Source organism: Cervus canadensis, chromosome 22 (assembly GCF_019320065.1).
Source record: "Cervus canadensis isolate Bull #8, Minnesota chromosome 22, ASM1932006v1, whole genome shotgun sequence".
Lineage (NCBI taxonomy): Eukaryota > Metazoa > Chordata > Mammalia > Artiodactyla > Cervidae > Cervus > Cervus canadensis.
In genome coordinates, this window is record NC_057407.1 from 10,903,148 (window position 1) to 10,915,940 (window position 12,793).

Consider the following 12,793-nt stretch of genomic DNA (forward strand, 5'->3'; position numbering starts at 1 on the left):
GAAGAAAATTAATTTAAGTGTTGATTTTATGATATTTTTGCATTACTAGAATTATACTGAAAAGAGTACAACTTTAAAGACATTGTAGAATGCCTTTATGTAGATGCAGTGTGCTTATACATGGTATACACAAATACAGTGTACTTAATTTTTAAAAATTCATACAGCTTTAAAAAAACTATAGAAAGTAGTACTCTTAAGGCCTCTTAAATCATTTTCCCCATGTGAATCCCCTCTTCTCTCCTCATCCACCCCAGGTAATTGTTATAAATGTTTTGATATTTCACACTCTTTCTGTGTACATTCAGTTCAGTTCAGTTGCTCAGTTGTGTCCGACTCTTTGCCACCCCATGGACTGCAGCATGCTAGGCTTCCCTGTCCATCACCGACTCCCAGAGTTTACTGAAACTCATGTCCAACGCGTCGGTGATGCCATCCAACCATCTCATCCTCTGTCGTCCCCTTCTCCTCCCGCCTTCAGTCTTTCCCAGCATCAAGGTCTTTTCCAATGAGTCGGTCCTTCACATCAGGTGGCCAAAGTATTGGAGTTTCAGCTTCAGCATCAGTCCTTCCAGTGAATATTCAGGACTGATTTTTCTTTAGGATGGACTGGTTGGATCTCCTTGCAGTCTAAGTGACTCTCAAGAGTCTTCTCCAACACCACAGTTCAAAAGCATCAATTCTTTGGCTCTCAGCTTTCTTTATAGTCCAACTTTCACATCCATACATGACTACTGGAAAAAGCATCGCTTTGACTAGATGGACCTTTGATGGCAAAGTAATGTCTCTGCTTTTTAATATGTTGTCTGTCTAGGTCGGTCATAGCTTTTCTTCCAAGGAGCAAGTGTCTTTTAATTTCATGGCTGCAGTCACCATCTGCAGTGATTTTAGAGCCCCCCAAAATAAAGTCTGTCACTGTTTCCATTGTTTCTCCATCTATTTGCCGTGAAGTGGTGGGACCAGATGCCATAATCTTAGTTTTCTGAATGTTGAGTGAAAAAGCCAACTTCTTCTCTCTCCTCTTTCACTTTCATCAAGAGGCTCTTTAGTTCTTCTTTGCTTTCTGCCATAAGGGTGGTGTCATCTGTGTATCTGAGGTTATTGATGTTTCTCCTGGCAGTCTTGATTCCAGCTTGTGCTTCATCCAGCTTGGCATTTCACATGATGTACTCTGCATATAAGTTAAATAAGCAGGGTGACAATATATGTATACAATATACAAATACATGTATGTACTTTAAAAAATAAATAGCGGAATAATAATTTCAAACACTTACATAGTACTTTGCTTTGTACCAGGTACTATTCTAAGTACTTAACATATATTAATTATGTTGTTATTGCTTAGTCACTAAGTATGTCTGACTCCTTTGTGGCCCCATGGACTACAGTCTGCCAGGCTCCTTTGTCCATGGTGTTCTCCAGGCAGGAGTACTGGAGTGGGCTGCCATTACCTCCTCCTGGCTGCCATTTTCTCCTCCAGATTCCTCTGACCCAGGAATCAAACCCGTGTCTCCTGTGTCTGCTGCATTGGCTGGTGGATTCTTTACCGCTGAGCCGCTTGGGAGGCCCCATTCTGTGTGATACTACACAGCAAACTACACAGAAGCCCCACCGCTGTAGAGCATGCACGCACGGGACAGTGTGCACCAGATGGAACTGACTTACATAGTTGGACATGAAAACGCATGTTTGCAGCTTTGAAGGTTCACAACTTGAATGTTCATATATAGGGAATTTAATATATTTTCCATTGGTTCATATAATCCTTATCCAGTACTATTCACTATTTTGATTACTGTACTTTTGTAGTAAGTTTTGAAGTTTGAAAGTGAGAGTTGTCTAACTTTGTTCATTGTTAAGATTGTTTTGGATATTTGGGTCTCTTGAAATTCCATATGAATTTTAGGATGTGTTTTTCTATTTCTTGGGGATTTTGATGGAGATTCCATTGAATCTGTGGACTACCTTGGGTAGTAGTGTCATCTTAATATCAATTCTACCAATCCATGAACATGGGGTGTCTTTATACTTAATTAGATCTTTAATTTCTCTTAGCAGTGTTTAGTAGTTTTCAGTACCTCTTTGATTAAATTTATCCTTAAGTGTCTTATTATTTTTGGTACTACTGTATATGGAGTTGATACAGCTGAAGGCTGTTTTATTGAGTTCTCCATCTCTTTTTGTTTTCTTACAGTGTTTTGTTAAAGAAACTGCATTTTTTTTGTCCCATGATCTGAATCTTGCTAATCATATTTCTGTGAATTCATTTAATATGCTCCTTATTCACAGTATTTCCTTTAAGTTGACTGTTCTATAAGCATCACCATATTCAGGTTTAAGTTTTATTTTATGATTTCTTCATGTGGCACTTTGTTTAGTAGTTATATAATTTCTTGTTTCCTCTTTTCATGATGTTAGAGCTACCAGTGATCATTTTCTATACCCATTCATTTATTGGGAGTCACCAAATGGAGATATTCTACCTTTGCCATCACTTCTTTATTTGTTGTCTAGAGTATTTTTTATAGAGAAACTTCTCATCAACTATGTGGGTATACTGAAGTCTAGTTTGTGTTAGAAAAGCATGTTTTCTGTTTTTTTTCTGTTCTGTTTTTCCCCTGTTTTGTGAATTTTTGTAGTAGTAAATTGATTCCCTAGCAACCCTTGAAAAGTGACCAATAAGCTTTTTGGGGAATCATCAGTCTTATTAACTTATGAATGTAAGTATATTGATATACTATCCTTTTAGTGAGTAGTGGAACTCTCCTGGTGCTGAAAGTTCTTTTAACCTAACCATAGTAGTTTAGCTATTAATCATAACTTCCTTGGTTTTTAGTATGATAAGGTATTCCATGCTTACATTAAGCATTTTCTGTCCTAAACTTGGCTTTTCCCCAAGGAGCCCTGGTTCCTTTTAGTGGGAATAGTATATTTAGAAATCATAATTTTAGTGCTAGAGATTTGTCATTGTTTGTAGGCCTCACCCAGAACTGTGCATTACTACATTGTCTTTACTTCATAAATCTTACATCTGCATTTTCTGTACCTTAAAAGCAAATTCCTAAATAATTACTTACTTGCTTTATTCTCCAGTACTCACATAACAGTTGTAGAATAGCACTACTAATCACTATATCCACGGTATGATTAGTGAAAGCAGACTAAGATTTTTTGAAATTTTTTTTAATCCTTAGAATATATTCCATTAGGGATATATAGTCAAATTGCTTTCTCTTGACACATTATTTGGAATAGTTCCTCTCTTTCTGATTATGCCACTGACTTGGCTATACATTTGTGTGTGTGCTCAACGGCTTCAGTCATGTCCAACTCTTCGTGACCCTATGGACTGTAGCTCGCCAGGCTCCTCTGTCCATGGGATTTTCCAGGCAAGAATACTGGAGTGGATTGCCATGTCCTCCTCCAGGGGGTCCTCCAGACCCAGGGATTGAACCTGAGTCTCCTGCATCTCTTCCATTGGCAGGCAGGTTCTCTACCTCTGCACCACCTGGGAAATCCACATCCTTCATTGGAGGGATGCAGCCGCACCCCAGAACCCTGCAGGAATAAACATCCCAATCTCACCAGTCCTCCAGCATCTGGCAGTGTTCTCCACCCACTTGACCCAACCAGCCATGGGGCAGGGAGGAGGCTGTTGATGCTGCCTGTGAGAGCAGGCTCCCTTGGGGCATAGGGTGCAGGGGAGGAGGACGGAGAGTGGATCTCGGGGCAGACAGGTCTTGTAGCACCATATGGATGGTGCATTTTTTCCCTCTCATCTCACACTCCTTATCCCACCACCACCAATGAAATGATAAATTCTTTATAGGCAGAGATTATTTTATCTTTCTTTAAAAAATTTTTTTAAATTTTATATTGGAGTATAGTTGATTAAAAATGTTGTGCTAGTTTTGGGTGTACAGCAAAGTGATTTAGTTACATATGAATGTGTATCTGTTCTTTTTCAAATTCTTGGAGCTTACAGTGACCAGTGATATCTGATGTACCTGACAGATATAGAGAATAGAGTGAAGCCATCTATAACTAATAGGTTTATTCTTTGTGATATTCCTGTAAATAGACTATATAGGCCCAAAAATAGTCCCATGATTGTAGAGAGAAAGCTCTACTTCTTTTTCAAGCCTTTTGTTTTTCTATCAAATATAATTGTTTCCTTTTCTATTTATACATTAATTTGAAAAATCATTTGAAAGCCAGTCTTGAATGAAGATAGTTATTAAAATGGGAAGTTTACATAGGTTCTCTGAATATGCACAAAACACCCAGTTTCCAACAGTGGAAGCTTGTTCATGATTTTAATGTTCTTGTCAATTAATGGCAAAGGTTAAGAAGACAGGAGTGCTGAATGCTCTGGAGATTGAAATAATAGCAAGGATCTCGATAAAGAATTTGTTAAGGAGTGGATGATGTGATGATGTTAAATTCTTAAGTGCTAATTCGATTTATTTTAATTTTACTGTAAGATAGGCTCAGAAATTGCACACTTTTGACCTTCGGAAAAGCTGTCTTATTGTTAATATGTAGATGCCTGCAAGGACTTACAGGGGCTTACATATTTGAAAAGTGAATTAAAAGAGAGAGAATATATTTAAGCAAATTCAGTGCCTAATTTCAGTGACACAGACTCTATATCAGTATTTAAAAATCCTAATTGACATGTTTATCTTTGGTTTTCTAGTGATATGCAGCTTTCGAGGATCTGTTCCCCAAGGCTTGGTCTTAGAAATAGGAGAAACAGTCCAGATTCTTGAAAAGTGTGAGGGTAAGTATGGACCTATAAATTATAAGACACAAATAGTGATCATTTTTGGCAGTATTATATATGTTTATTTTGTAGTACTGGTTAATAAGCAATCTTTTTGAAGCCATGATTAATCATATTATGATACACTGCTATAAAATCATTCCTGATCTCTGTTCAGCATAACTGATGAGTAATTTTGGCTCGCATCTAATAGCAACAATGAAATAACTATTGTTGGCTGTCAGAACATGTTTTTTTATATACTATGTCAAGTAATTATTTTTAATTTCGTACAATCAAATAGATAATATTTTACTCCTCATTATCTGCATTTGAATAGAATTGAATTACAATCAGTTCATTTGTATGTTTCTGTCTGATTGGCTAGACATGATCAGTCATAATTAAAACTAGGCAGTATATATGCTCAAATGAAGTTTGACTTGGCTGTCTTCTTCTGTGACATTTTTGTGTATTTTTGCTGTAATATTTCTGCATTATTGAAAAATATCACATTCTAAAAGATTATGCACTGTAGCCAACAAAATATATGGGAAAAATACAGTTATGGAGATATCACACAAAATCAGAGCACTGACAAAAACAAAATTGATGTCAAAATCGATATTCCAAAGTTGATAGCAGTTCAGCATGACTAGAAACCACCTCAAATTATTTAACAGAGTGGAAATGTTGCTGAGTGAGCATGGAGATAGTACAGATGGGAGTGGAGCTCTGATATAGTTTACCATTCAGATGGGTATGAAGTAAGTGCAGCTTACTATGACCCTGGAACTGTGTAAGTTTGGTGGTGTGCTTTTCTGGAAAGGGAGCTGTAGTGCAGGACCCATTTTAATAACTTTCTTAAAATAGTAGTTTAAATCAAAACGACTTCATGATAAAAAAATCTCTTAGCAAAATAAGAGTAGAAGGGAATTTTCTTAATCTAATAAAGGATGTCTAAAAGCCTGTAGCACACATCATATTCAGTTGTGAAATACTGAAAGCTTTCCCACTGAGAGCTAAAAATGAGACTATTATAAAATAAGACATTGTGGTTTGGAGGCAAAGACAATAATGAAACAGAATAGAGGGTCCAGAAATAGATCATCATGTTTATCTTCCAGTGATATGAAAAAGGTGATATTGCAGTACAGTGGGGAAATGATGTCCATTACAATAGGTGACACTGGACTGACTGGACTGAAGAATGATGGCCTAGTCAATAAATGGTATTGGATCAGTATTGAAACCAGTGAATATTGAACCTGACTTCACAGCGTGTACTACAAACTGAATTCCAGATGGATGGTCAATATAAATGTGCGATGTAGAGCAATTGTGCACCTTGAAGGAACCATAGGAAAATATCCCTTCTGGCCTAGGGGTGGACAGAGATCCTTTATTGATAAGTTGTGCTTCACTAAAATGAAGATCTGTTGTTCAAAAGATATCATTAAGGAGGGCTTCCTTGGTGACTCAGTGCTAAAGAATCTACTTGCCAGGGCAGGGGACATGGGTTCGAGCCCTAGTCCGGGAATATCCCACATGCTGCAGAGCAACTAATAAGCCTGTCTGCCACAACTATTGGGCCTGTGCTCTAGAGCCTGGGAACCACAACTCCTGAGCCCATGTGCTGCTACTGCTGAAGCCTATGCTCCCTGGAACCTGTGCTCCGCAACAGGAGAAGTCACTGCAGTGAGAAGCCCGTGCACTGCAACTGGAGAGTATCCTCCATTTGTTGCAACTAGGGAAAGCCTGGGCAGCGAGCGGTAAAGACCCAGCACAGCCAAAAACAAATAAATAAAATTTAAAGAAAAAAGATACAATTAAGGAGAGGTAAAAGGCAAGTCACAAAGTGAAGGAGATACTTGATAAAGGACTTATATCCATATGGTATTTGTCTTTCTCTTTCTGACTTCGCTTAGTATGGTAAACTTTAGGTCTGTCCATGTAGCAGCAGATGGCATTATTTCCTCCTTCTTTATGGCTGAGTAACATTCCATTGTGTGTGTGTATCGCATCTTCTTTATCCACTTGTCTGTCAACGGGCATTCAGGTTGTTTCCTTATCTTGGCTATTGTAAATAGTGCCGCTGTAAACATAGGGGTGCATGCAGCTTTTCAATTTACGGTTTTCTGCAGATACATGCCCAAGAGTGGGATTGCTGGATCATATGGCAACTCTATTTTTAGTTTTTTGAGAAAGCTCCATACTGTTTTCCATAGTGGCTGCACCAGTTTACATTCCTATTAACAGTGTAGGAGGATTCCCTTTTCTTCACACCCTTTCCAGCATATGTCAGACATCTTTTTGGATTTCACTGGTATGAAATTAGAAATTAACTACAAGAAGAAAACTGGGGAAAAAAAAAAAACCCACAAACATATGGAGACTAAACAATCAATGGATCATTGAAAAGTCAAAGAGGGATGAAGATAAAACAGTTCTAAGAGGGAAGTTCATAGTGATACAGGCCCACTTCATGATATAAGAAAAATCTCAAATAATTGAAATGCATATTAAAAAAACTAGAAGAAGAACAAGCAAAACACAAAGTTAGCAGAAAAAAGGAAATAAAGGATTAGAGTGGAAATAACTGAAATAGAGACCTAAAGACATAAAAGATCAATGAAATTAAGAGTTGGTCCTTTGATAATATATGATATTGTTGTTTAGTCTCTAGTTCATGTCTGACTTTTTCATGAAGTCATTTACTGTAGCCTCTCAGGCTCCTCTGTTCATGGGGGTTTCCCAGGCAAGAGTACTGAAGCAGGTTGCCATTTCCTTCTCTAGGGGATCTTCTTGACCTAGGGATCGAACCTGCATCTTCTGCATTGGCAGGCAGATTCCACTGAACCACCAGGGAAGTCTTGAAAATATGTACAAAATTGATAAACTTTTAGCTAGATTCATCAAGAAAAAAGGAGAGAGGGCCCAAATAAATAAAATCAGGGATAAAAAGGGAGAAGTTAAAACTGACACCACAGAAATACAAAAATTATAAGTGATTACTATGAAGAATTATATGCTAATAAAATGGATTGCATAGAAGAAATGGATAAATTCCTGGAAATGTGTAAACTCGCAAGACTGAATCAGAAAGAAATAAAATATATGAACAGAATATAGAATATATTACCAGTAATAAAATTAAATCAGTAATAAAAAAAAGCTTCTAACAAACAGAAGTCCAGGATCAGATGGCTTCATAGGTGAATTCTACCAGACATTTAAAGAATAGTTAATACTTCTCCTTTTCAAACTGTTCAGAAAGTTAGTGAGGAAGGAACACTTTTAAACTCATGCTATGAGGCCACCATCATCCTGATAACAAAACCAGGTAACAACCTGATAACACACACACACACAAAGTTACAGGCTAATATCATTGATGAATGTAAATGCAAAATCCACAACAAAATATTATCAAACCAAATATCAAACCAAACCAAATATGTTGAAAGGATCATATACCATGATCAAGTGGGATTTATCCTAGGGATGCAAGGATGGTACAATATCTACAAATCAGTTAATTAGATACATCACATTATCAAATTTAAGAATAAAAACCACATTATCTCAAGAGATGCAGAAAATGCATTAGACAAGTTCAGCACCTATTTTTGACAAGAACTGTCCCTGATAGCTCAGTTGGTAAAGAATCTGCCTGCAATGCAAGAGATCCTGGTTTGATTCCTGGGTCAGGAAGATCTGCTGGAGAAGGGATAGGCTATCCACTCCAGTATTCTTGGGCTTCCCTTGTGGTTTAGCTGGTAAAGAATCTGCCTGCAATGCAGGAGACGTGGGGATGATCCCTGGATTGGGAAGATCCCCTGAAGAAGGGAAGGCCACCCAGTCCAATATTCTGGCCTGGAGAATTCCATGGATTGTATAGTCCATGGGGTTACTAAGAGTCAGACACAGCTGAGTGACTGTCACTTTCACTTTTCACTGTCAGCAAAGTAGGTATAGAGGGAACCTACCTCAACATAATAAAGGTCACACATATATTAAAACCCACAGCTAACATTATACTCAATGGAGAAAATCTGAAGGCTTTTGCTCTAAGATCAGGAATAAGACAAGGGACTTCCTTAGTGGCACAGTGGATAAGAATCTGCCTGCCACTGTAGGGGACATGGGTTCAGTCCCTGGTATGTGAAGATTCCACACGTCACAGAACAACTAAGCCCATGTACCACAACTACTGAGTGTGTACTCTAGAGCCCACATGCTGCAGCTGCTGACCCTGTGCTTTGCAACAAGAGAAGCTACCACAATGAGAAGCCCGTGCATCACAATGAAAAGTAGCCCCCACTTGCTGCAGTGAAAGCAAGCCCGTGCACAGCAACGAAGACCCAGTGCAGCCAAAACTAAATAAATTTAAAAAATTATAAAAAATGGAATAAGACAAAAATACTCACCACTTTCATTCAACATAATGTTAGAAGTTTTTGTCACAACAGTTAGGCAAAAAGAAAGCGCTGCACACACACATAAATCCAAATTAAAAAGGAAGTAATAAAACTGTCACTGTAGGTGACATGATGCTATCAATTTATATAGAAAACCCCAAAGACTTCACAAAAAGCTGTTATTCATAAGTGAATTGTTATTCAAAAATTGAATTCAGTAAGTAAATTCAGGAAAGTTGCAGGATACAAGCTTAATGTACAGAGGTCTGTTGCATTTATCTGTTTGAACAATGAAGTATCAGAAATTAAGAAATAGTCCCATTTATAATTGGATCGAAAGAGTAAATACCTAGGAATAAATTCAACCAAGGAAGTGAAAGACCTGTACTCTGAAGACTGTAAAACATTGATGAAAGAAATGGTAAACAAGACAAACAAATGGAAAGATGTACCATGCACATGGATTGGACAAGTCAGCATCATTAAAAGGACCATACTGCCCAAGATAGTCTATGGATTCAGTGCAGTCCCTATCAAAATATCAAAGGCATTTTCACAGAACTAGAACAGATGATCCTAAAATTTGCATGGAATCCAAAAGACCCTTTATAATCAGAGCAATGTTGAGAAAGAACAAATCTGGAGGTATCATGCTCCCAGGCTGAAACTGTACTGTGAAGATATAATTATCAAGCAGTACGGTGCTGGCACAAAAACAGACACATGGATCAGTGGAACATGATAGAGAGCCTAGAAATATATACTTATATGGTCAATTAATCTGTGATAAATGAGGCAAGAGTATATAGTGGGGAAAAAGACAATCTATTTAATAAATGGTGTGTGGAAAACTGGACTACTTTTTCATGCCATGTACAAAAATAAATTCAAAATCAGTTATGAAACACTACAAAAATAAAAATACAGAGATTTTAAAATGTAATATGCTCACATGGACAAAGAAAGTTGGCAAGGCTTTGAAGAGTGGAAACTATGACTTAACAGACCCAACATACCTGAATCTCAAGCATGTAGAAGGAATATCTTGGAACTACCCTTATTTACACAGCAGATCCTTAAAAGGTATAGGAACTTATAACCCCAGGCATCTTTGGAAATGAGGATGAAATTATATGTCTTCTCCCTTCAATTCATTTGATGACTGCTCCTTGTTCATCTGGTAGAGGTTTTGAGGTTTATTAGAAAATGAAGGATAAATAGCGCATCTGTGTATTGGGACACTTCATGCACATTATTGTAGGAGATAGGTTATGTATTGAAAACTGGAGGATTAAGTCACAGCACACCTACTGAATCCTGCATATGGAAACTTCTAACCTTCACCTTCTGCTTGGCCTTTGAAGTCATGGCAGCCAGACATTTACCTTCCAAACATAAGATTAGAAGACTTTTATCACTTATCTGAATTTGACATGATGAGAGACCTAAATAAAGATGCTGACTCTGTCAGTTACTGACTTATTATTGCCTCCAAGTTCAAAACCTGCCCTTCTAGCCCTTCTTGTGATACTGGAGCTGGAAGCTCTGGAAACCACGTTTCTTCTTTGACAGCTAGTCTGTGTTAGACTCTGCCAATAAAGGGGCGTTGTAGGGAGACTGCTAGGCTGGAGGTTGAAGAAAAGAGTTGATTCTTCCTGTTTTTATTTAATACCACTGGCAAACTGCTCTGAAGACAGTTGGTTCCTGCGGTATTCCTCATGTCAGGCAGTGGTCTTGGTTCTGGTGAATGGCCTCTAGCATTTTCACTGTGGCAGTGGTAGCATGTTTTGCAGCAGCCCACTGTTCCTCAGAGACCTGTATCTTAGCCTTTTGGGACCCTTGCTATAAGTTGTTATTCTTTAGTCACTAAGTCGTGTCCAACTCTTTTGCAATCCCATGGGCTGTAGCCCCCCATGCTCCTCTGTCCATGGGATTTCCCAGGCAAGAATACTGGGATGGGTGGCCATTTCCTTCTCCAGGGGATCTTCCTGACTCAGGGGTGGAACCTGCGTCTCCTGTATTGGCAGGTGGATTCTTTAGTGCTGAGCCATCTGGGAAGCCCCACTTGGTGATTACCCTAGAGTTTAAAACATGCATTCTTGACTTACTAGGGTCTACCTTAAAGTTTTACTTATACCACTTCCAACAATGCATGAACTTTACAATGATTCAATTGCATTGACTCCTCTTATTACATTTGTACCACTATTGTCGTATATTTTCTGTCTGTATTCATTTGTTTGCCCACATTTTTACCGTTTCCCGTGCTATTTCTTTCTTCTTTTCATGATTCCATCTGGGATCACTTGCTTTTTACTGTAAGTACTCCTTTTAGTAATTTTTTTTAGTGCAGGTTTGCTGCACATTCACTCAACTTTTGTTTATATGAATCTGTTTTTAAATTTGTCATCATTTTAAAGGGTATATTTTCTCTAGGTGTAGCATTCTAGGTTGATGAATATTTTCTTTTAGCATTTTAAGGATTTACTTCATTAATTTTTGATTTCCATCATTTCTGTTGAAAAGTCACTGTATTGTTATTATAGATCTCCTAAAGGTAATGTGACTCTGCTTAGCTCCTTAGCTTCTTAGCGGCTACAGAAAGCTGGGCTTCTTAGAAATTTTCCCTGAATTACCACTGTAGGAATTGGGCAGTCCCACGAGTGGATATTGTATCGAGTAGCTCTCAGTGTCAACCTCTTTTTCCTTAACTCAATGGAACCCTGATTTTTGCTGAAATGTCCTCATGGAGGAACTCAGCTGATGTGGATTCTCTTTTCTCAAGGATTAGAGTGCCTCACAGCTTGTCTCGGATAGTTGCTGTCCATTGCTCTTACACAGTTGTTTCCTGCATTTTTTTCAGGTTTATATTTGTCTAATGTGAAATGTTTTGCCAGTGCTAGAACCAGAAGTTAGTAAATGTATTTTATATATATTTGAATTCTAAAAGAGTTTTTAAAATGTCTTATTCAATGGCAGTATTATTGAAACTTGTTTATGGTTCTCCATAAACTTATGGAGAACCATAAGCTTAAAGGAGCAATAACTCATTTGGGAATACAATTTCTCAATTTTTAATGTCCATTTATTTATTGTCCATTTATTTTAATGTGCATTTATTTATTGCCAATTACTATCTTTTATACTTACTGCACATAAAGATTTAAAATAGCATTAAATTATTTTGTATGCAAGTAATACACAAGGTTTTTCTTTAACAGTTTGCAGTGAAATAATAGAGGATTTTGAATGTTGACCTTTTAAATAATTATGTCCCCCAATTTTGGGGCTGAATTCTCCATAAATTTCTTTTTTTTTTTTTAATTTTTTTATTAGTTGGAGGCTAATTACTTCACATTTCAGTGGGTTTTGTCATACATTGACATGAATCAGCCATAGATTTACACTTATTCCCCATCCCGATCCCCCCTCCCACCTCCCTCTCGACCCGATTCCTCTGGGTCTTCCCAGTGTACCAGGCCCGAGCACTTGTCTCATGCATCCCACCTGGGCTGGTGATCTGTTTCACCATAGATAGTATACATGCTGTTCTTTTGAAATATCCCACCCTCACCTTCTCCCACAGAGTTAAAAAGTCTGTTCT

General features: G+C 37.7%; 1 protein-coding gene across 8 annotated transcripts in view; it reads left to right on the forward strand.

Annotated features, from left to right (window-relative positions):
- Positions 1-12,793, forward strand: part of DOCK3 (dedicator of cytokinesis 3) — a 288,068-nt gene that overhangs the window by 16,856 nt on the left and 258,419 nt on the right. For all 8 annotated transcript variants that reach the window (XR_006264627.1, XM_043443221.1, XM_043443227.1 and 5 more), the window contains exon 2: positions 4,703-4,786. Coding sequence is in view for 7 of the 8 variants with exons in the window: in XM_043443221.1 (XP_043299156.1) it covers positions 4,703-4,786 (84 nt within the window). In the remaining variant the exon portion in view is untranslated. The remainder of the gene's footprint in view (positions 1-4,702; positions 4,787-12,793) is intronic.